The sequence below is a fragment of the Pogona vitticeps genome, chromosome 4, assembly GCF_051106095.1.
Source record: "Pogona vitticeps strain Pit_001003342236 chromosome 4, PviZW2.1, whole genome shotgun sequence".
NCBI classification, from domain to species: domain Eukaryota; kingdom Metazoa; phylum Chordata; class Lepidosauria; order Squamata; family Agamidae; genus Pogona; species Pogona vitticeps.
Window position 1 is genome coordinate 88,213,081 of NC_135786.1, and position 25,542 is coordinate 88,238,622.

At 44.1% G+C, this 25,542-nt stretch overlaps 1 protein-coding gene across 2 annotated transcripts in view; it reads right to left on the reverse strand.

The window, feature by feature from the left end:
* Nucleotides 1–11,003, reverse strand: part of COL24A1 (collagen type XXIV alpha 1 chain) — a 245,139-nt gene extending 234,136 nt beyond the window's left edge. Inside the window, exon 1 of one of the 2 annotated variants that reach the window (XM_020795023.3) lies at nt 10,492–11,003. In XM_020795023.3, coding sequence (XP_020650682.3) covers nt 10,492–10,547 — 56 coding nt within the window. In that variant the 5' untranslated portion in view covers nt 10,548–11,003. The remainder of the gene's footprint in view (nt 1–10,491) is intronic. The other variant, XM_072997896.2, reaches the window with a different exon arrangement.
* Nucleotides 11,004–25,542: the final 14,539 nt, after the last annotated feature.

The following is a 25,542-nucleotide window of genomic DNA, read 5'->3' on the forward strand; positions in this document are numbered from 1 at the left end:
CCAGAAATCTGCAAATTGTTTCCAGAGGTTCAGAATAAGAACCCTCCCCCCCACACACAAAAAAGGTAAACTTCATCCTGACAACCACTTTCACCAGTCTGTGTATATTTTTTTCTTTATATACTTATTCACACCCATTTCCCCCTCATCTGGATCCAATTTGCAACCTCCTAAACTAACCTACCAACATGAATTTGACCAAACTCCGGGAGGCAGTGGAAGACAGGAGGGCCTGGCGTGCTCTGGTCCATGGAGTCACGAAGAGCTGGACACAACTAAACAACAAAACTAACCTGTAAACTATTAAAAAGTTAGGAGGGGGTGTATGAGTAGAGAAGGTTATGAAAAGCTAAATGGCAACCAAATCTAATCACAGCTACTTAAGAAATAAACTGTTGTTCAGATCCACATCCTGAAGAATAGTATCTCACAATCTCCCAAAGTGCATAAAACATCATTTAAAATAACAATATGTAGAAAAGGATATTCACTTCACCTTGCATTTCATGTACAGTGGTGCCCCGCTTAACGATTTCCCTGCTCCACGACAAAATCGCTTAACGATGAGGTTTCTGCGATCGCAATAGTGATCACAAAACAATGTTTAAATAGGGAAAATCCACTTGGTGATTATCAGTTCCCTGCTTCAGGAACCAATTTTTCGCTTTATGACGATCAAAACAGCTGATCGTCGGGTTTTCAAAATGGACACCCGCTGTTCAAAATGGCTCCCCGCTGTGTTTAGGGTGGATTTTTTGCTTTACAGGCACTGGAAAATGGCCGCCCTATGGAGGATCTTTGCTGGACGCTGAGGTATTTCGACCATTGGAACACATTGACCGGTTTTAAATGCATTTCAAAGGGCTTTTTACTTTTGCTTGACAGTGGTTTTGCTGGAATGGATTATCGTCGTCAAGCGAGGCACCACTGTATACTTACAATCTGACCTACTTTTTTGTGCAGATAGAAATGAGACTTGCTTACATTTTCCTTAGAATTGGTTAGTAATACTGTGAAAGCAAGGTCTAAAATAATGAATATATTATTGTATTATAACGAGCATGGGCTCACTTCTTTCATATATGTGAATCATTCAACATAGGTAATAAGTGGCCCTTGAAGAATTTTTGGGCAACCCAACATTTCTTGCTAGGCTCACAAGAGCTGCAAATTGACTCTCGCAATGCATCCCTACAGAAGTGAACTTGACAAATGCTTAGAAAACAATGCAGATGAAAGAAGCTTAAGGCTACAATCCCGTGTATGCTTATATTAGAGTAAGTCTCAAGGAACACAATGGGAATTCCTTTTAAGTAAGCATGCATAAGGTTGCACTCTAAGAATTCAGTCTTATACACATTTACTTGAGAGGAAACCTCACTGAACACAGCAGAATTTACTTGCAAATAAGCGTGCAGGGAATGACAATTCATTATGTTTATAAATATTATATCACCTAATAATTCAAGTACAACACTTTCACAAACTGATTTAACTTTCATTATATTATTGTTTTAATACTACAAGTGACTTTACATAATTTTGAGTAAAAAGGTAGGATATAAATATTTTAAATAAATAAATAATGTACAAATGGTATCACACTGAAATTCATGCATTCACTCTTTGTTTGGTCTTATCAAAGACCAAACAAAGAGTGGCTATTAAGGCATTCATCCTGGTTGTAAAGTATGACTAGGAACCTAGATACACAACAATCATTTATCACTGCAACATCAAATCAAATCTTGCATGTGTAAAACCATCAGTAGAGATCAAATCCCAGCGATAGAAACCAACTTTATATTCTCCCAAAAACCAACAACTCTCTTCCTCATTAAAAGAAGGTTTTGCACATTCAGCTACAAGTGAGCAGATACTTGGCTGTACAATGTTAGCCTGGGATGCTGATGTACATATGACTGAACACTAGCTGGGCACTGTATCACACATTACCTCTACATGACAAGAGGCATCTCTCAAACTCCTTGGAAGCTGGATTAGACTGTAGAAGAAGACAGCAAGCTCTTTCTCTTCTACTGGAAAGTACTGTGAGTGGTAGTTAGTGTGTGTGTGTGTGTGTGTGAGAGAGAGGAGTGTGTGTGTGTGTGTCTGTGTGTGTGTGTGTGTGTGAGAGAGAGAGAGAGACAAAGAGAATACAACTCCCATAATACACTACTGCACATTCAGATGATCATCTGCCAGAAAGGGTTACTACTGCTGAAATGGTGTTGCTCCATTAATTCTGGAAGTAGTTGCTTCATTCTACCAAGAAGCTGTTGGATAGAGGGGAGGTTGTCTATCTGTATTGCACTGCCAAGGAAAGAAGCAATTAGTTCTAGGCATATATGGATTCTGCAGGAAGACTACTGTTGGCATTCCCTGTACCAAAAAGAAAATCAAAACCTAGATGGATAGTGATGGAAGAAGCTATTAATATTGTATAGGACAGGAAAAAAGCAAAAGTAGAAGGTGACAAAAGTAGGGTCATAAACCTGAATGCAGTTCTTCAGCAAATGTCACATAGAAATAAAGAGAAATATTATAACAACCTGTGCAATGAAATAAAGGAGAACAACAAAAGGAGAAAAATGAGATGACTTCCAGAAGGCCAAGAAATCAAAGGGAAATTTATGCTTAGATTAGGAATGCTGAATGAACAATAGGGAAGCATACTCTCTGACAAGCTCAAATAAAGAGAAGGTGGGAACAGTATAATGAAGACCTATACGGAAGAAATAAAAAGAATGCCAGGCTCCTCTGAAGAAGAGTCCTATCATGAAGAACTTGCAATTCTATAAAGTGGTGTGAAAGATGCTCTGAAAATGTTTGGAAGAAATAAACGTTGATGACATTTCGGCGCCAGGTCAAAACCTTCCTGTTCCAGAAGGCTTATAATTGAAACAACATCAACTGTGGGTCATGATGGCATTTTTTAGAGTATTTATCTTAATTGTATTTTAATCATTTTATCTTTTATTGTATTTTAATTGAATTTTAATTGTTGTAAGCCGCCCAGAGACCTTTGGGTAGAGTGGGTGGCATATAAGTTAAATCAATCAATCAATCAATCAATCAATCACCAGGGGTAGATGGAGATCCACAGAACTATTTCAAGCTATTTCAAGAAACCAGATTTGTCCAAATCCTACCAGGAGATGCCAAGGAATGCAGTAACAATAGGACCAGTGCTTAGATTTCCTACGCAAATAAACTGATGCTCAATATGTTGCAACAAAGTCTTTTTTTACCTTATACAGAGTGAGAAATGCCTTATATTTGAGCTGGATTCTGAAAAGGAAGAGGCACTCAAGATCAGATTGCAAATATCCCCTGGCTACTGGAGCTCACCAAAGAATTTCGGGGAGGCAGGATCAGTCTGTGCTTTATAGACACAAAGCCTGTGACTGTGAGTATCATGAGAAATGATGGGCTATTCTGAAAGAAATGGATGTGCCTCAGCACTTCACTGTCCTGATACATAACCTGTACTGTATTGTGGACAAGAAGCTACCAACAGGACAGAATATGAGACAGAATGGTTTCCTATAGGCAGAGGTGTCAGACAACGGTGCATTTTATCCTCATCCGTTCAATTTGTATGCAGAACATATCACAGAGAAAGCTGCACTAGATTCAGATGGAGGAGTGAAAATCTGTGAAGAAACATATATCATTGAAGATATGAAGGTGGGTGGGGGGAGATTGATTTGAAATGTGGTGCTAGAGAAGAGTGTTGCAGATACAGTACCTTGGACAGCCAGAAAGACAAACAAGGGTCCTAGAGCAAATCAAGCCTGAATAATGAATCTGAGCCTGTCCTATTTTGGGGACATCATGAGAAGGCGAGATTCTCTGGAAAAGACAATGATGTTTTCAAATCCTGAGGGCAGCAGGAAAAGAGGAAGACCAAAAATGAGATGGATTGACTCCCTAAAGGAAACTACAGGCTTCAGTCTGCAGGAGCTGGGCTGGGCTGTTGAGGAGATTTTTGGAGATAGCCCATTCATAGGGTCGCCATAAGTTGGAGGCAACCTGATGACACACAATAACAAAAACAATAATTTCAGGAATAGGACTTTGAAAAACAAAAAGGCCAGAATGGACTCTTACTTGGAAGTCAGCAGGTGTGAGCAATGCTGGTTTTACCGACACACTTACTCCTCCATAAGCTAAGGATTCTCTGACACCATCTATCACAATATGAAATGCTTCATAGGCCTTCTCAGAGTCTCCCACATGGATTCTGGCACTTTTTCAAGCCACAGCAATTCCAGTGGGCTTTCTCCTGTACAATTTGTAGTGATATGTTCTTGTAAAAATCGGGACAGCGGCATATCTGTAGGTGGTGTTTCGGTGATGAAGGCAATTGTAGTGTGATGTTCAGGCCCAGGTGGACACACAAAAGCAAATCACCATGATTTTAATGTGGTAGATCAGGTGCTAGACCGAAATTCTGTTAAACACAGTAAGCGTCAGATTGTATGGAAAGGCCCTTTTATTGTGAAGCAAAAGCTTAGTGCTCATAATTACTTAACTGATGGGTCTGAAAGTGGACTAGTTTTTCATTCCAATAGTTTAAAGCCATATATGACCAGGAACTGCATATATAATCTGAAAGGAAGGGAAAAGGGTAATGGATGAGAAGGAAAAGGCGGCGATCCCTGTTCTGACATGTGAATTATGACGTATTTTGGAAAATTACTCTTCAGACTTTTGATGTTCTGTACTCTTAGACTGTTAAGTACCTTTCCATGTTATTTTTTATAGAAAAGTTTCAGACTACTGCATTTCTCAAAATCTTTAAATAAGAAAGTGGCCTCACAGCATATCTTAAAAGGATAAGCAGAAATGGGGGAGGAAGGAAAGGAGGGCTGTGGGCTGGAACGTGACTCACATTATATCCAGTATGAACGGTGTAAGCACTGATTGTGATTTCAAACATAACATAGGTTGCAAATTGCACTCTGAAGCGAGAATTGTGACAGTGTCCTAACTGCTGAGCATGGGAGACAGAAAATTAAAAATATTTTTATTTATCTCTCAGCTTGCTTTGAGATGAGGGTGAGCCTGATGAGAAGCCTTTGGAGGGCTGGCCAGCTGTCTGTCACCTGAAACCTCATCACCTCGTATCTTGGAGATAATGCTTTTTTAAAAAAAATGTAAATCAAAATGGTATTGACATTTCTAACTGCAGCATCACGCTCACTATATCCAGTTTGGAATATGTGATGAGCCCTACATTTTAGCCTTCCTGCTGACTGAATAGCTTATTGCATAAGCCTTTCCCCCACATGTAGAACATTATAGCATAAGCAGTATTTTTGTAGGAACTGAAGTATTTTTAGCCATTGTCAAAAATGTAAGCAGTTACAGTGGTGCCTCGTATAACGAGCGCCCCGTTTAACGAAGAAATCGCATAGCGATGGCTTTTTTGCCATCGCTTTTGCGATCGCACTACGATCTTGCCTATGGGGAAAAATCGCTTTGCGATTTTTCCCCATAGGCACCATTTTCCCCCAGCTGAGCGGCGGGAGCTTTGAAGCCCCGCCGCTCAGCTGGGGGAAAATGTCGGCAGTGGGCTGTGGCCTCGGAAGGACCCCGAAGCCACCGTCCCCTGCCGACAATTCCCTTCCGAGCTCTCAAAGGGCCCCCTCCAATATTGGAGAAAGCTCTTTGAGAGCTCAGAAGGCTCTCAGCAGTGGTGGGGGAAGGGTATGGGGGTGTTGAAGGCTTCCAGGCCTTTGCCTGGAAGCCTTCCGGACACCCCCCACCCTGTCCCCGCTGCCGGCAGCCTCCCCGCGCCGCCTCCCCCTGCCGTTCTCGGACTTCTGGAAGTCCGAGAACGGCTGGGGAAAGTGGCACGGGGAGGCTTCAAGCATCGGGGACAGGGTGGGGGGGATCGGGAAGGCTTGAGTTAGCCGCCATGGGTTAGATCCAAGCCGCGGGGGGAGGGAGAAAACCGGATAATCCGTTCCAATTGGAACGGATTAACCGGTTTTCAATGCATTCCTATGGGAAATGGTGCTTCACATAACGATGTTTTCACATAACGTTTTTTTTTCGGAACCAATTAACATCGTTATGCGAGGCACCACTGTATTATATATGGCCATATATTCTGCAGAAAGTGTGGGAAACACTTCTGGGTTGTTTTTGTTGTTGTTTTTGTTGTTGTTGTTTTTAATTTGCAAACAGCAAACTTTACAGCAATGCCTGTTTCACAGGCTTTCACATCTGGTCAACTTCTTCAAACCCAGTAGATCCAACACTGCTTTGACAAAAACATAATAGGAAGGTTTCCACCTACAGTGCCAGGAGCTAAAGTTGGTAAAAGTAGTGCCAAAAGTATTTCTCTCTGCTAGTTCATAACATAAAGATGAAGCACCTTTAAAATGATGTTATTTCATTCAAATTAATGTAATTAAGATTATCTTTGTCCAAACAGATGTTGTATTTATTAGAAATAATGCTGGTATGGAGGAACTACAACCCAAGAAAACAGAAACTCATAAACTTGGAAAATCACATTCTATCTAGAAAAGTATCAGCATAGGTTCCCTCCACTTTATCAATCCTATTATAGAGCATGTACGACACCTGAGGTCTTAAGCTTTACATACCAAATGAAACCCCCTTCATGTCATAGGAAAAGAGGTTTCAACCAAGATAGTCTGAACCAAGGCCAGAGAGAAGACATAGTGGCAAAGCAGGCAAGTGATGCAGGACGTAGAGGCCTACATACTATCTGGAGCTAGGAGATTTAAGAAAGCATCCTCTCAAACATTCATGGGAATATAAGGTTTATATACAGAAATATCAGCTGATCCAAAATGCTGCTCCCAGACCGTTAAAACTAGACTGTTTACAAAGAGCACACAACTCCTTCACTGTAACAGCTTCACTGGCTACCAACTTTTTTTGGGGGATATACAGTAGCTGAAAGTTCCAGATTAATAGGGCCAGCCTATCTGAAGGCTCTGCCCACGTTCTGAGATATTTAGGAGTAATCCATCCCAAGGCAGAGACAGACCTTAAAGATAATTCACAATTAGAAGCACACTGATGTTGCAGACAAGTGCCTGGGGCAGTTTTTTGGGTTTGTGCAAACGAACTTCAAACAAATCCAGTGATTTAAGTACTGACAACCAGTCACCAAACAAAGCAAGCTATTCCACATATGCCCAGGGAGAGGAACTTCTGCTGGGACACTCAGACACTTGTGTTACTTTAGGATTTCTCTCTTCTGATTATGGCCTACCTCTAACATTTGTTTCTGGCCTTGGTACCACCACGTTCTGAGGCACATTTATTTGGTGAGGATGTAAGAGAGAGAGAGATTAGCGGCCAAAGACAGTCACATACTTGCCATCAGCCCAGACAAATGGAGAAACGTCTTCATCTGCAGTGGCTGAGGTAAAAGTGAGGGCACTGACCCAGATGTGAAACTCATGAACAACGGCAATGGTGCACTGGCAGAAGATTCCACAACAATAATCATGAGTGCTTGGAACTGCTCGGGTCTTTACTATTCCTGGCAGAGATGAAAGTTTCCAAAGCATTTTACTTTAGATCTCCCTTCTTCCAATGTAATCAATCCAAAATCATGGGTGACGGGGAACGGGGACAGACTGACTAATCACAGAAAATGAGTTGTCAGGAAAAAGCTTCTACCTCCTTGCTGATACGTGCATGGGTTTTTTAAACATGTGGGGTCTATCAAATGAGCCCTCATCTGTGACCCTGAAGTAGTACAATCCAAACAAACGTTTATTACCTCAGTAGAAGCAGGCTTTAAAGACCAGATACATCTGACATGCACAGATAAATTCAAACCAGCAAGGCATGAAACAAAGGAGTCAGCCTTGCAAATCCAAACAAAGCAGTAACACTGCTCTCCAGCTCTTTTGTGGAAAGACTACCTCACACGCCAAGGGATTTGTTTATAGAAAACTATCCCAAGAGACTTTGCTTTATCGCATCTTTTAAAATTGGCTGCTTGGTGCATCCTGTTCATTTTCTAAGCAGAAAAGCCCAGGGGAAAATCAAACTGCATCCAGAAAGATCACCTTGATTTTTCATGCTTGAAAGCTAAACTTATCTAAGTAGTCTACCAACCACAAGTAATAACAAATGCCTCTTTGCTTCTGTTGCCTTCAGGGGAAAAGAAAGATGATTACTGAAGACAAAACAGGGGGAAGCAGATTGAAGTTACGTTTTTGGCAAACCAACCTCTCAGAGAAAAATTTGCCTGTAAAATGAGGGAAACAGGGTGGGTAGGGAAAGTCTTCAAGTCTTATGCCTCCCTCTGCCTTACATATAAAAAACCACACACATACATAAAAATTTGCAAGCCATCTTCGAAACTGTTTTCTCTCCAAGGACTAGTCATTGCAATGCCTTTTCCTTCTTTCCAAAAACAGGACCAAAAACAGTAGAGATGGGAAATCAAATGCCATGCTTCATGCCTGCAAGCACTTTAAATAGTCACAGCTCATGACTAAAAAGTTTTATTTTTAAACCAGGATTTAAGAAAGGATGAGGGAGAGGAGGAAGATGCCTGCAGGCACCTAAGAGGATTTAATAGCCTAATCTACTTGAAAACCTAATGATTTGCCCTAGAAGTAACACACAAATGTCATTCCAGGGAGAAAAAGAACAAAAAAAGAGAACACCTCCCCCCATTACTGTTGCACACTTAGTGAGGTCATAAAGATGCGCAGTCACCCCCAGGTCCATATGCCCTCAAATACCTGTCTTCATCAGTCAGGTGTTCTTCAGTTGATTGAAATGGACAACTCTGCGGCAAGTTAAAGAAATTCAAAAGAGGTAGTTCCTCCTGCTATTGTGATGCAGCAAAAAAAAAACACACCAATAAAACAATCTCTGGCACCTGAATGACCAAGAACGGGCTCCTGCTATGATAAACTGGTTATATGCTGAGGTTGCCATAGAATTCCTAGCTGTTCCAGTTCCAGTTGTCTTCTGGTGGGTTACTGCCATACTAGCATGCCTAAAACAACAAATCAAAACAGCTTCCAAAACCAAGAAATTATATCAAACAGAAATCTTGGGTGAACAGACCTTGCAAATCGAGGGTCCCACACCATGTTCAATGCTGGTCACAAGATGCATCCACCAGCCCACTGGACTAGGTACACAGGACTCTGGTAGGTTGCCAATGCTAATGGAAAGGTTGGAAAGGCTTTCTAAATTCTCTGGGGCGATGTCGAATCCCTCCTCAGCAAAGGACCAAAGAACTCAAGTTCCACACCTAGTCCCCATAAGAATGAAGTTTGGGAACCACTGTTCCGCCAAGTTGTCATGTTCTTGCAGACAACAGAAGAAAGCTGGTTAACTGTAGGAGAGTACCTGGTGACGACAACAGAGCTTTCTCTGGGTTCAGCAACACAAACACACTGGTTACCCCACTGTCAATCTGCTTCCTAATCCATTACCAAGCCAAGAAAAGGTAAGGTTGTAAGAAGGGTAGAGTAATTGGGGCTTTGCCCCAGGGCACCAAAATCTAGAATGCTCCACCAAGATCTAAAGGGGAATCTCCTGGTGAGTTTGGGGGACATATACAGTGACATCTCTCACCCATTTGACCTTCCTTTCTTTTCAAAAACATAAACGGCCTCTTTCTCCTGGAAGGACACCACATTTGCTTCCCCTTTTTTTCATTGGGGGAGGAGGAGACGTTGCATCCATGCCTCACAGCAGAGGAGGTGGGAGAGAGCGCCTCTTCCTGTGCATGTGCACCAAAATGGCTAGTTATGACTGACAAAATCATCAGAAAGTTGTGGGAACGCGCGAAAGGAACAGCAGCAAAAACATTTTTTTCCTTCTCCCTTTTTTATGAGGGAGAGCCGGTCGGGGGTGGTGGTGGCTTGCGACTCTCCCCCTCACACCTCACCCCCAGGAAACAGCTGAGGAGAGCGGGGAGTCCCGGCCTCCCGCACAGACTGGGTTTTGTCCAGAAATGGGACACATGCCAGCAAGGTATCCACTGCTCCTTTCCTCCCACCCCCGCCACACGAGCGCTTTCATATCGACCGCAGGACCGTCTGGCAGGCTGGGATCGACGCCCCTGTGTTTAAGGTGCCTGATTCGGGGCGTAATCCCACACGCTCCGAAACAAGACCTGCTCCGCTTTCGGTGGGACGGACTCCCACGTAAAGCGGCGCCTGGGCTCCAGCCGTGTTTGACTCTTATCGGTTTCCTCTCAGAGAGGGTCCCTTCCAGACAAGGCGAGGATCCGACCCCAAACAGCGCTCACATGTGTGACAAGATGATCTGCTTTCTGTGTCTGTGTGTGTGTGGGGGGGGGGGGGGGCCTCCGGCGGCACCCCGCCCCGCCCCCGCCTCTATCCGCAGCGCTCTCTCTCTCTCTCTCTCTCTCTCTCTCTCTCTCATACACACACAAACATACACACAAACACACACACTTTCCCGCTTCGCCCTGCTCCGGAGCCCTTGCTTCGTACTCACGTTTTTGCAGTGGGAGAGATGCTTCCACTCCTTGTCCTCTGAGCTCCTAAATGCATTTGTATGCATTTGTCCCAGCAGCGAAGTTCTAACCGAAAACCGAAGCCGACTCCCCCGACCGCTCCGGGTTCAGGTACTGTCCATGTAACCCGAGCTCCGGAGCAGGGGCGGCGGCTGGCGGGCTTCCTCGCGCTTCGCCTCGGATGTCTCCGGACCGGAGCGCTGCCTTGGGCACCTTCCTCCCCTAGCGGGTCTTCCACATGGCGAGGGAGAGCCGGTTCTGAGCCCCCCGCCCCTCCCCAAACCAACCGGGGTGGTTGCTCACACCGGCAGGCAGCCCGCGAGTGTCGAGGCCGCTCCGTGGATGCTCTCGTGCGCAAAGCGTGGCGCCAAAGTTGCGTGCAATTGAAACTAGGTGTGCGTGTGTGTGTGTGTGAAGAGTTCTTAGCAAGGAGGACTCCCTGGGAAGCAACAGCAGCGCTGCCCAGGACACCGGAGCCGGAGCCGGAGCGAAGGTCTCAAAAGAAGAGCAACAGGAATTCCTTTTGCTATTAGTACTGTATTATTGCTCTTTGCAGCGTCTTGGGGGGGGGCAATCGCTCCAGCATTCAGCGCGGAAAGGCGACTGCCTCTGGCTTTGGAGCAGAGGAAGCAGCCAACCCGAAGCAAAGAAGGGGGCGAGACCTCCCCACCGCGGCTCGGCTCGGTGTTAAATTTCATCGCTCCCTGACTTGCGATTACATCATCAAACGCATCTCAAGCATCTCTCTCTCTCTCTTCCCTCCCAACCCCCCTCCACCCCCCTGCGCCTCCCCGGCCGCAGCCCGAGCAGAGGGAGGCGAAGCGCGAGACCCTGCCCCAGGCGCCTTGGCACGCGGCGCCTCGGCCGGCTCGAGGCTGCCGCTAGGGGGAGCCCGGGAGGCGCTGCTGGTTTTTTGGCGCCTTGAGTCACGCAGCGCCTGTTCTCTCCCAGGACGCCTCTTTGAAGGAAGACCCGTGTTGAGCGCGGCGGGGGAACCGTCAGGCTTTCCCCAGTTGTTGTTGTTTAGTCGTTAAGTCGTGTCCAACTCTTCGTGACCCCATGGACCAGAGCATGCTAGGCCTTCCTGTCTTTCTCTGCCTCCCGGAGTTGGGTCAAATTCATGTTGGTAGCTTCCATGACACTAACTATCTCGTCCTCTGTCGTCCCCTTCTCCTCCTGCCTTCACACTTTCCCAATATCAGGGTCTTTTCCAGGGAGTCTTCTCTTCTCATGAGATGGCCAAAGTATTGGAGCCTCAGCTTCACGATCTGTCCTTCCAGTGAGCACTCCGGGTTGATTTCTTTCAGAATGGATAGGTTTGTTCTCTTTGCAGTCCAGGGGACTCTCAAGAGTCTCTTCCAGCACCACAATTCAACCACAATCCCCGCGGTTACTCCGCTTTTACTCGTGCAGGGAGAGATCAGGGACAAGTTCATCAGAAGTCATTGGGCTTCTTGTAAATCTCAGGGACAAGAAAAGAAGCTCCGCTCTACTATCTTTAGGTGTTTTGTTCAAAATGACAGTTTTAAAAACTTTTATTATATAAAAACAGCAAATGAACTAAATGGACCAAAGTGACAACTTAGAAAGAAGGAAAAAAGAAACACTATTACAACATATAATATAGTAAGAAAGTACGGTAAGTCCAGTTGCCATGACTCAACTTCCAGGTAATCTCACCTGGATGAGTGAGAGTCTTCACAGACTATTATAACATACATTTCCCTCCAGAAATATAGTGATTCATCTCCAGTGGGATAACCTTTCCCTTTTCTCAAACACAGATACCAAGAATAAATTCCATAGTTGTTTAAAATCATTTGTATTCAATATTCCTTTTCTTATCTTGATTTCACAGATTAATTTATCATTAATGGCTGTGTTCCACGTTTCTTTCTACCATTCCTCCATATTAAGTGGATTATCAGTCTTTCAATTCTTTGCAAATATTGACTTTGCCAGTTACAGTAATAATAATTAATTCCTTATCTTCTTTTAGTTGATGTTTATTAACCATATTCAACAAAGCATCATTGGAGACATTTTTATATTAATATTCATAATTTCCATAATCTCTTTAACAACCATTGACAACTTCTTTCTCATTTCAAAGGCCCACAACATATGAAAATATATCCCCTTTCTTACATCTCCAAGATAAAGATAATATTGGGTGATTTTTTAAAAAACAAATTCAGTTTCACTGAATTTCTCCTTACTACTTCATAACAATTTTCTTTAACCCTTACAGACAGATTTTTCATTATTCTTTTACTCCACATATAACTCCTTTAATGTCTTGAAATACAGTACAGAAATTAAAAACAGAGCAGCGGGAGCAAAACCTATTAAAAAACCTAATTAGGCGATAGTGACGTACTGCTGTCACTTACAGAAAAAAAAATTCAAATGACAATGGCAGCCTGGCTATGAGAGGTAACAAATAAATTCCTTATTAAATATTCCAAACGTTGAAAGGAACCCCTCACAACCTGTTCCAAGGGGGGCATCTCTACATTTCCCACTCTCAGGGGGTTTCTGTAGGGAGTCCATTCCCAATCCAGCCGCAACTCCCTGCACCAGAGGTGAGGTGCATCCCTGATGTTGTCACCTGTTTGAGAGACCCCAGGAGTAAGCGCTGGACCCACCACAAGGCTCAGGGTGGGCAAGGGTTGGAGGACTGAGGATCTAAGTGGCCATCCTGTCCTTTTACTGACAGAGAATGAGAGGGATCCCAGTGGGGTTCTCTGCCAAAAATGGCTTGGCTTGCCAACAGAGGTGGGGAGGGGGAACATTACTAGTTTTCCTGACTAAAGACAGAGCAAGCAGAAAAACAAGTAATGTCCCCCATCTGTTGGAAGCTAAGCCATATTGGCAGAGAACCCTGCTGGGATCTCTCTTATTCTCTGGGAGTAAAAGGAGAAGATGGTGACTCATGTTTAGGATCCCCAGGCAGCTGGTGGGGGATGTCCCAAAAGGCCACCCAGTGAGGAACTGCTTCCCTTGTGACATCTTCCCTACTTAGGATTGCGAGAAGAGGGGCTTAGAGGAGAGGCTGCCCCTGTGCCTAAATAAGTGGGATGCCTTTTTCTGTAGAGCTACCCAAAGCCAAGACCAGAAGCTATGATCCAATTTCACTGGAAATGAAGGGTTATTTGGGGCCTGGCCCATTCCACCCAAGGGCTGCAGGCACAGCCTTTCCAGCATCCTCACCTTTCTGGTGCAGGAGTTGATCCTAAAGCCTGCAGAGACCCTCACAGGCCCAACAGCTAACCTGCTACTTGGCATCTGTCACCTGGATGCCAAGGTCAGCCATGTACTGACTTCCTCCACAAGCTGGTGGAAATAAAGTGGGTTATTTTAAGCACACGGGAGGTTTATTTTAAATCTCTCATGTCCTGTTGACAAGTCATGTATGACTTTGAGCAGCCCTATGGAAAACTGGGCTCGGACAGGTCCCATCCACCTAGAGCTGGTGCAGCCTTGGGAAAGGAAACTATGCCAATCCTTCAAGTACGTACATCAAAATCCGGCAGCGAAACTGCAGGGTTGAGCACTGGAGCCATATTCTGCATGGCCCAGACTCTTTCTGTGCCCTTTTCTGAATGAAGCCGCCAAACCTGTAAGTGCTGTAGGAACAAGCGGAATCTCAGAAACATTTCCCTGGACAAACACTTTTCATAACAGCATGGCTTTTGCTGCAACACCCTCACATGCCAAACTGAACTGGAAGGGGGAGGCAGACACAAGCTCACAGGTAAGCATCACAATAGCCCATCCTGGGTTGCTTATGGTTACCACATTGTGGTCCCTCTCCAGTGGGGCTCCTCCTCTTTGTGCTTACATTGAAGGAGGAAAACAGGTGGCCACTGGTGGGGTCCTCTTGAAAGAGAACCTGCACATTTCCCCTCGTGCTTTTATACAAGGCCTGCATGAAAACACAGGTGTCTTTGTGAGCTTGCAGGATTTGCTTCTAGATAAAAGTATCTCTATTCAAAGGTGGTGGTGCAGTGGTTGCATTTCCCAGAATCTACCCTTCCCAGACCTATTTTGTATTGGGTTCCTGCTTGACATTGGGTGGAATCACCCATAGATGCCCTGAAGGGTAACCTTCAATGGGAGAGGGATGACAGAGTGCAAACCTTTATTTTCACCTTGATTTCTAGCCACCCAGAGTGGTCGATCAGACCAGATGGGCAGGATACAAATCAAATCAAATCAAATAAATAAATACATTTCTCACTGACATTGGCACTAACCCATTACAGATGATTAAGTGAAAGGGACTGAAGGAGCATTTTCTGCGTTCCTGCTGAAGAACTCAAGGACTGACCTTCCCGTCAGGATCCTGGCTTGGCTCCTCCAGGCTGACCACAGCACAGAGGGCCACACAAGGAAGCAGGTCCTCAGATCCCTGAAGTTTTTTTTGTTTTTTGTTTGGTTTGGTTTGTTTTTTTTTTGCTTCACTTTGCTGTGGAGATGAAAAGGAAAGCATGAGATGATGGGGCAGGGGGAAAGGAGCTTCGAATGGGCTAAAGCTTGACCTACAACTAGCGGGAGGCTGCTTTTCAGCCTAGAGCAGCCCAGGATGGCTTCAGGTCCCATCCCAACCCAAGAAGACTGGGGAGCAGAGGCAAGGGGGGGGATCATGGGCCTGTTTGTGGGGATCCTTTGCAGGTTGTGAGGGAAATGCCCATAAGCCCTGTTCTTCCTGCCACTACTGCTTCTCCCCGCTCCTGGTGCCTGGGTTCCTTAACCCCTTGCACTTCTTTTCCATGCTTTCCTTGCAAACATCAGGATTGCTGCCCTCATCTCTTCATCTCAACCCCCACCCACCTGCTAATCCCAATGACCAGGGAGAGACACAACTTCACCCATCCTATCCCAGCCCCCCACCTGCCAGCCTTCTGTCAGTTTCCCTTCCCTTCTTCAGCTGCATTAGGAGCTCTCCTGGAGCTCCTCCCTCACCAGTAGGCTAAGGGAGCTCAGGTTCAAAGGGTCTAAGCCCTCAGAGTTTCTGGGGAGTGGGACTAACATTTCCTCTGTCTCTCCTCTCCCCTGCCCTTTCTCTTTTCTCCTAAGCTCTCTCCTCCCTCTTCCACTCATAAGCCAGTCAATGACCCCAACTGGATTGAGTGAGTCCAGGGATAAATGGACTGATCCCAGAAAGGAGTGCATGGATGCTGTCAGGGAGCACCTCAAGAGGCTGGAGGAAGATTCTGAAAAGGCTGAGGGGAGACAGGGAATTTGCCTTAACAGTCACAGAAAATCCAGCTGGCCATGGCCCCCTCCCCACCCGTATGACCTTGTGGGTCTGACCTGGAGATTTGCACTCCCCGAATTGCTGGGGTGACAGCAACAGCAGTGGGGAGGCATCTGGTGTTTTGTGCCCCCAACCCTTTTGCAGAGTGTATTTTCCTCTTCCAGAAGGGAGACCTCCAGTTACGCCAGAAGCTGCTGTGTCCCTCCTTCTCTCCTGATTCCTCCCTCCTTGCAAAAAGCCTTTTCAGCTTGGAAAGCCTGGAACAGGAGAAGATGAGAAAGAGGGCTTTGAGTGTTCACCTGATCTCACTGAGATATAATATTCAGACCATTGGGTGCCTGTGGAACCATTATATTCTCATCTGTGGCAGAAATCCAAATGTCCACAAGGAGTGTGAAGGCGTTTATATATTTTATTTAAGATATTTTTACCCCACCTTTCTCTTTTCAGGACTCAAAACAGCTTACATCATTAAAAGACTATATTTAAAGCTAAAAACCACTAACTATATAAATACTAAAGGGATCAAACAAACACCACACTAAAAATCAGCAAACAAAAGGAACACCTAAACCACATTCAAAGCAGTAAGGCACAACATTTAATTACCCCACTCAGGCAGGCAGTCACTAAGGAACAGCTTGCCTGGAAAGAAAGGTCTTTGGCTGTTTGCAGAAGGCCAGTGAAAATGGGGCCAGCCTGGCCTCCTGTGGAAGATAGTTCCAAAATCTGGGAGAAAGAGACAGAGAAGACCCTCTCCTTTGTGCCCACCACATGTGAAGGAGGAGGGACCAAGAGAAAGACTTATCCTGATGATCTGAACAGGCTCATGAAGGGAGAGGTGGTCTTTGAGATAGCTTGGACCAAAGCCCTTTATGGCTCTGTAGGTTAAAACCAGCACTTTGAATTCTGCCTGGGAACACTTCAACAGCTAGTGGACTTGCTATAATAAGAAAGTTATGTCATCCCTGTAGCCAGACCCTACTGGCTGCCACATTTTGGACCCACTGAAGTCTTCAGACATTATTCAGAGGTAGCCCCAAATAGAGCATGTTACAGTAATCCTGCCAGGATGTAACTAAGATACGTGTCACTGTGGCCGGATCAGACCTCTCCAGAAAGGGCCACAGCTGGTGCCCTAGTTTTAATTGTGGAAATGCACTCCTAGCCACTGCTGAAACCTGGATATCCAGGTGCAGAGATGAATCCAGGAGCACCTCCAAGCTGCACACCTGTGTTTTTCAAGGGAGCGCAACCCCATCCAGCACAGGCTGCATCCCTATTCCTTGATCTGCCTTGCAACTGATGAGGAGCACCTCAGTCTCTCTCTTGTCTGGATTCAGTTTCAATGTTTTCACTCTTCTCCAGTCTATTAGTGACACCAGACACTGACCTAAACAGTGTCCTCGGTTCCTTCACCCAGAGTAAGAGGGGAATAACAGGGCAACCTGTGTTTCTCCAGCATCTTGCCTACTGCAGTCAGTGTCAGGAAAGGACAGAGAGGGGATGGGCATGAAATGCAGGCAAAGCTCATAGTCTGAGTTGAAGGCCAGGTGGATCCACCTTCTAGTTTCATGAAAAGCCTTAGGAAACCCTGAGGCTCTTTTGCTCTCTGCCACATGCTATTTTTATACCTCCCACCACTAGCCAAGGGTGAGTATTTCTCTTGGAAACGAAATAATACACCAACTCCTTTTCTTGCTTTCTCGGTGTTATAGAGCAGCCATTCTCAACTCCCCACAGTTGTACCTATTAATGACCAAACCGCAAGTGAGACACTGCTGACATCTTCTATTCACATTTTTGCTCCTGCTCCGATACTGTAGCAAGCAAAATGCAGGATTTCAGACTTCCTCACATAGGGCCACTTGAGAGGTCAGTCAGAATGAAGGACATGTCACAATGCCGAGAGCAAAATGGCAGCCAGGCCCCTGTTGCTACTGAGGGGGTGCTGCTTGGCAGGGATGTACAGCCTTTGATGGCTTTGAAGTGCTTCTGTTTCAGACTTGAATGAGGGATAGCTTTCAAAAGGAAAAGGTCACCTCTAATTGCCACCTAAGGGGCTAAGATTTCCTCTGTCGAGATATAAAATGTCAGCGAATGGAAGTGTTTAACCTGAGTTGCATGCTTTGTGATTCCTCACACCTAAGGGCCAGACAAGTGCCCACAGTAGTATTGGGTACAGAATGCCTCCTCCCAAGGATCTCAGCATTCGTTTAAAAAGAAAACCAAGTTTCTAGTTCACATAGATAAAAAGTAGCAATGGACCTACATTTTTTGGGGACCCTGATGCTCAAGCCGTTATGGAGGCACCTTCACAACCAGCAACAAGGCCTGAGTAACCAGTGCTGTCTCCTTCAGTGGGGTTGCTCTATGACAGATCACCACAGATTTTTTTTTTAAAATGTGGACTGAACTCACTTCTGGGAGCCGTCCAGTATTGGGGTCCCCAGAGCTTAAGCGTCATTAATTTCCTAGGAGATCTAGCCCCGTCAAAAGGCTTTGGGATGGGTGAGCCATGATTGGTTTCCAACCTTTCAGGGCAAGCGCAATTTTAATAGGTCTTGGAACCTGTACATGGGAGGGAGGGAGAGAAGTGCTGTCTGCCATTTGCACTGAGCGTTAAGTGAACTTTCCTTGTGCCCATCATATTGGTTCTGCATCCTGGTGTCCCACACAACATAAGGGTCAACAGAATCAAAGCAGGCCAGATCTTGCTTTCTGGACATTTTTGTTCTCCTTTGCTTGGATTGTCTTCATATGGGATCTGTTCACGTGGGGCCCTAGTGCTGGATTGTTCCATGTGGGTTCCATGCACTTGGGAGGTGGGTGTCATGGGAAGATGTTTCCATATGACATGGGTGTCATTCTCCTGACACATCTCCACCCCTTCTATACTTTTTAGATGAGTAAAATGAGGGAGGAGTGACATTGGTGGGAAAGGGCAGAGAATAGAAGCAAAAGAAGGGTCATTTTAAAGACAAAATTGATTGGATTCACTGTGACTTGGACACGGTAGTTTCTGCAGGTACTGTGGATGTAACTTTGGCTTCTGCCTGTCCTGTCAAGGTGGAAACTTTTCCATCTGTGGCTCCTGAGGATGTAGGAAAAAGGGAAGTCAATCTGTGTTGGGAGTGAGAGGCAGCAATTCCGATCATGTTTGGACAAATAGTGATGGGAAAACTCAGCACATTCCAGTATAGCCAGTGACAAATATACCCCTCATCTGTGGGTTCTAATCAAATCTGTAACCAAAAGTGCCAGAATGACTCACAACCACCCCACAAACAACTGGAGAAATGAACACTATACGGATAAGTCCCTCGTCTCGCTTGAGGCTCAGGTAGGGACTACTACAACTACTACGTGGTGTCTGCAAGAGACTTCCAGTTGGATGTGGAATTCAAATATCCAAAAACATTGTCATGGGGTAGCCTAAGACATCATGGTGGAAGACATAACCTGAACCTGTTCTCTCAAAGTGAGAGGACCCTTCTTGCATATATGCTGTGCTGCCATCCTGCCAGTTGTATGTTTGATAGTTAACACAATAACGGTGTTGACTTTTGTAATATCAAAATGGAATTTGGTCCTGAAATCCAAGGTACAATTAATTCAGTGTTTCAATTTTTAAAGTGAAAGCAAGATTGCAGCTGGGACTTGAATTTGAAAAACAATTGTGTTAGCCTGAACGTGCCTTCCAATCGTAGAATCAGAGAAAAGTGAAGGGGCCTACCAGGCCAACCCCCTGCTCAATGCAGGAATACAGTCAAAGCGTATCGGTCAGGTGTCATTTCTGACATCACTCTCAGTCTTCAAGGAAGGCACTGCATTGAATTGTTTTACATCATCATAAGCTGGAATCCTTTTGATGGCAGAAATTCCAGAATGTACAATACAGATGCTTATGCTTCACCAGCAATTTGCTTTCTTGCAAATTCAGATATTGTTGGATACTGAAAAGGATTATTTTATCAAGGAGCAAATTCAGCACACATGTGCTAAGTGTACAGAGTTGAACGCTGAAGCTGTTGATCACTGAAATAAATCGTCCTGGGTGCCGTATTGTCTTGAATAAGGAAGTCAGTCCTGATGAGCAGATTGCTAACCGGGCAGCTTTAGATTTGCTTCAGTGGGTGTGGTACGGTGGAAAGAGTGATGGACTAGAATTCCAAAGACCAGTGTTCGAATCTCCACTCAGCCATAGAAGCTCACTGGGGGAGTGGAATTGATAAAAACACTCTTTAAATATCTCATCTTGAAAGCACTAATAGGGGCACTATAGTCTGGTTTAATGTTGATGAAAAGGAACAGGGAACAGTAAAGAAGGATGAAAGGAGCCATTTTAGGGGGCAAAAACATGTATTTTGATGGGGGATGGCAGATCTGGAGTGTTGCAAGCAGGAGCAGAATAAGAAAAAGCAGCATGGAAGTCAAGGAAGACATCCTCCACACCACATCATACTTTCTTGCAGGACTCTGCTTGTTGAGTGGTCTAGTGATGAAGATGACGACTCTGGACACTTGTTGCAATACTGGGATTTCTTCCTCGGTTGTGTAACCTGTACTGTCTGCTTCATTTTGAGTAAATAATACATACCAGAGGCCTTGGGAAAGGATTCAGAACATAAAACATTAGCCCATCGGGCCTACGCTTTGTTTGACAGTTGCAGCCCAGCAACGTCTGGAAACCATGTTTTAAACATGGAAATACAAGGTCTTCATCAGGCATTACAGGAAAATTTCATCATATGGTTGGCATCTTGATATAATCCATTTCTCTAGAATCTTGTCTGCCTAGGATGGCAAAAATTGGGGAATCAACTATTAGCCGCAGGCATGGTTAGAAGCAGCAATTTCTTAAGTTGCTAAAAATCATAGTTCCACAAATTCTTCACCTGTAGCTTGAAAAGTAACTTCCTTTATTTTGGGATCCATTACTAGGAATTAAATGTTTGTTTGTCAAAACTAACTTTAAGAAGAAAGACAATTTCAACTCTATTCCCTGGCATCTCTGAAAATGACCCTTTGTTCCCTCTTTGCTTTGCAAACTCTGAAACTGCCATATGAGTATTTTACAGTAAACAGGCCGGATCAGAGCTTTGAAGTAACTAGTTGTAACTTTCCCCCAATAAGGGAGATATACAGTAGGTATGATCTGAAGAGAAATCTGAATAGAAATAACTCAAATATAGGTACATTACATTACAAATTTAGGTACATTATCGAGTTAACTCAATATGGAATACTTTCATTATTTTGCCCTGAAAATGTAACTTTTATTTATTTTTATAGCTGTGACCTCACGAAAAGGGGGAAGAAGGCTACCACATGGTTCAAGTGCTGTCTTATGAACTGCTGGATACTTTAATGGTTTGGGAATCTGGCTCCAGAACCAAAAGTTGGGAATTCGAATCCCGTGTGCCTCCTTGACAGGGTCTAGACTCGTTATCTGTAGGGTCCTTGCCTCGATGATGGTATGTCTCTTGCTGCTGCCTTATGTTTTGTTGTGGGTGTTGAGATAAATAAATGAGCAGGCAGAATATGTCTTTTGTACTAAAGGCTAACAAGCTGAACCATTCAGTTTCTTTAACTCATCTATTTTAGTTACTTCTGAGAAACAAGAATGTTGAAAGTTGGATTTAATAGTCACTGTAACACTGACTAACTGATTTTCTTGGCCATAAAATTAAAATGGCAAATCACTTTTTAAAAGCAATTTTCTGGACTGTTTGATCAAAACATCTACTTATTTTCTTTGTTTCTTTGTTTTAGCAATGCTCAGTATTTTGTAGTACTGGTCTTCACAGAGAAAATACTGGGCTATCAAGTACCGTTGATACAGGAGACAGATCCTTCTCAATCAATCTGCACAGTTCTTTCCACGTAGTTCCTGGACTCTCAGAAGTTTTTTCTTCTGTGAACCAAGTGTGGAGGCTCGGCGCTTGAATGGATGGTGGACATTTATAAGTGATGACATAACCTCACCAGAAGCCAGCTGCGGTGTTGGAAGGGCCTATGTGAGACATGCCCCCATTGCATCTTTGAAGCTTGTCAAGTACCATTCCCCAGCATCTCCCCTGTTGGGACAACATAATGGTTTCAGCCACTGCTAAAGTTATTCTGTCTTATGGCATTGAACACCAAGTAATTTCTGCTGAAATAAAGTTAAAAAACAAAATCCCCCCTTGAGTTTCAGAACAATTGTCTCATCCCCATCTTTCTTCATGCAAACAAGAGAACATAAGAAGAGCCCTGCTGGATCAGGCCAAGGGCCCATCTAGTCCAGCTTCCTGTATCTCTCAGTGGCCCCACCAGATGCCTCTGGGAGCACACGAGACAACTAGATCCCTGTCTCCTGATACCCCTCCCCTGCATCTGGCATTTGGAGTTACCTTCCTTTTAAGCCTGGAGATTATACATCCCCATCATGGCTTGTAACCTGAGATGGACTTTTCCTCCAGAAATCTGTACAATCCCTTTTTAAAGGCATCTAGGCCAGATGCCGTCACCACATCCTGTGGCAAGGCGTTCCACAAACTAACAACACGCTGGGTAAATTTTTTTTTCTTTTATCTGGTCTCATTCTCCCAACACTCAATTTGAGTGGATGTCCCCTATTTCAGTATCACTAAAAATATTTTTTTTCAAATGAGTGTTTGTCAGTTAAATGATTCTTCACTGTAAAACCATAGCTGTGGGATGGACAAACTGTGGGTCATGAGCTTTGGAGTCCAAGTATGGCCCTCGCAGAACCCCAGCATTTTGGGAATTGTTTAGTACAGTGGAGGAGTAACTGAAAATGGTAAAATTGTTCCCGGGCCAGTGGAGGTTATGTGAATGACATTGGAGGTGGATAGACGGAATCTGATTCAGACCTCCAATGATACAAATGGATATGCAGGGTCCCTTGATTTGTGTCAGTTTATTGCTTTGGATGCTGATATAAATAGCCAATATTATGTCTTTCCTATTGCGAGAGTGATGAATGTGTAGAAATGTCTATTTCTGGCACACCTAGTGTTACATGAATTCTGACAAACTTTTCTTCATCACACAGTAGGTATTTCATCTCTCCTACAGGAACGCTTCAAAGAAAATATTGGGTTTTATTTTCAATATTGTTGAAAGGCACAACACAAAGAGGTAAAATGCATATATATGAAACTGTGCTCTGTCATTCAGACAGGTTCTTGAAAACAGGTGGTACTTGATGGTATGATATCTAGAGTCCAGAAATGTAACTTTTTTTGTACTGTTTCCAAATACTCTCCAGTCAGCTTGACTGGGTGGAATATTCTAGGAGCTAGCATCCAAGACTGTAGGGTTTCCAGGAACTTCTTTAACTTTTCAAAGGAAAGCTTGTGCAAATTTTCTGCTTTCTTGTCTCTGTGATTTAAGAATGGTCATTTTCTAATGGAATCCATAGCTTTAGAACCTACCTCAAAGAGGGGGGAATGCATAGTGTTCAGCTGATTACACAAGAACGATCTTATTACCCTGAGGTCCTCTTCTCAAGAATGGGAACTTGTAGATCAGGAAGTTCAATATTCCTAGGAGGCAAAAGGAGATGCAGAGAAAGTAAAACAAAGCTCAACATGAGCCAGGGACAGCCATTTCTATACTACTTCTCCTCCTCAGGAGCAAGGATAAGGAACTGCAAAATTATCAGGACAGCGAGGCATTTTGTGGTACAATCAACAAAAAGGAGAGGGGGAGGGGGAGAATGAGAATGATATTTGTTGTGAATTCAGCAAAATTACACCAATAACACTTTGGTGCAAGCCAGGGAAAGGCTCGCTCTGTGTGTGTGCATGCGTGTGCGTGCGTGCGTGCATGCGTGCATATGCTTTGGTTGCACTTTATATACTTATATGGAGAAATTACCACAAAGTACACTCTGGAGGAGTGTTTTCCAGCCTTGGGTTCCCAGGTGTTCTTGTAGGTATGACTACATAAAGCTATAGCTTCCGCTGCATGAACATGGAAAATAGAAGCAATTAAGTGTGAGGAGAGTTGCCCCTCCTATTTACCTGTTGCAAAACTGAGGCCACAGGTGGCACAGCTGAGGAAAAAGGACCATCTCTCAGCAAGATTGTCAGTTGCTGGTTCCAACAATTCATCAATCGTGACTTGAAATATCACCAAAGCAGTCAGAACAAAGAAACCTATGAAACACAATCGGGAAGTTTAGGAATCTGTCCAAATGTGATTCTTGAGAGCAAGAAATGTGTCTGTTCTAAAAAAATTAAAAAAGAACAGTAGCCATGCTGGTTGTTGTGGGTTTCCTTGGCCATGTTCTAAAGGTTGTTCTTCCTAACGTTTTGCCAGTCTCTGTGGCCGGCATCTTCAGAGGAACAGGAGGAGGAACTCTGGGATCTGGTTAGTAGCCATGCTGCTTGGGCGATTGTGGGAACTGTGTTATAACAGCATTTTAAATGATCGCCTTATTAGCTGTCTGGATGGCTCAGTGCTTTAGGTCCAGGGCTTCTAGAGCCAGAGGTTGGCAGTATGATTCCCCATTGTGTCTCCTGGAGGAAGAGCCAGCCTGCGTAGCCATGGGCAAGCTAAATAGTCCTTTTCCTATAGTAGTCATTTCTTAAGTAGGATGTTGGTGCAACAGCTATTTAGGACTCCCAGAAATTGATATTGCAATACTGAGACATGCCTCTGCTAATAGGGGGAAAGGGAGCACTTCCCCCAGACTAAATTTATTTTATTCTTAACATACATGAATAAACACACTGTGATGAAGCATTGCTCTGGTATCTTGAATTATGTGGACAAATCACTATACAGGTTTCTCCTCTCAGCTGTGAAAAAAAATTCTCCCAGTAAGTTCTGATTGTTGACAGTCTTACCAGTGAGAAAGCTGAAAACAGCAGCAAGGGGGCCTTTTGGGAAAAAATCCTCAGTGCAGGTAATGAGAGGCTCCCATTCTGTTGAGCACAGTATAGCCAGGAAACAAGTAAAGAGGGCCACAATCATGAAGGCCCGGACGAAGTCCAAGTTTGCTGAAAGGAATACGAGGGGTTATATAAGCAAGTGAGGAAAATCTCATCTTGTGCTTCACAGGGTAAACTATAGAACTTATATTTATTTATTTATTATTATTTATTTTATTTATATCCCGCCTATCTGGTCTTACGACCACTTGAACAAGTGTGTGATTCTACACTTTTGCCAAGAAATCCAAATAAAAAAACCAAAAACAATTTAACATGCTATTTTTAATAAATTCAAACTCTCTCTTGGTCAGAGAGAATCAATGAACCAATATATTCACTGATTTCTGCTGTGGACCTGGTCCAAATCAATACCTTTCCCCCTTCCTTAAATCTGTATTGTAAAAAAAAAAGTCACTCAGAAAGAGATGCCAGGGGGAATTTTTTCAAAAGTAAATTCAGCTGAGCTCAGTGGAATGTACTCCTGAGTAGGCAGGCACACTTAGCAATGTGGTCCTAATCCCTTAAATATGTCATAGAGCCAAAATTCAAAAACCCAGATTGGCAGACAAGGCATATCCATTTCAATGAAGCTTCCTCTTTTTCATTATCACCACCAATCACCATCATCACATTTGTGCTAAATCGGATCAGAAAGGCCGGGGAAATTAAAATGTGGGGAAATCCACCTGAGGGGAACCAGAGCACCATTCAAACCCAACCCAACCCATTCAGACTTTACTTTCTCTGACAATGATGAAATTGCACTCCTCATCTGGGCAGACGGTCCATAAGCCAGTATAGACGGGATGCACAGGATCTTC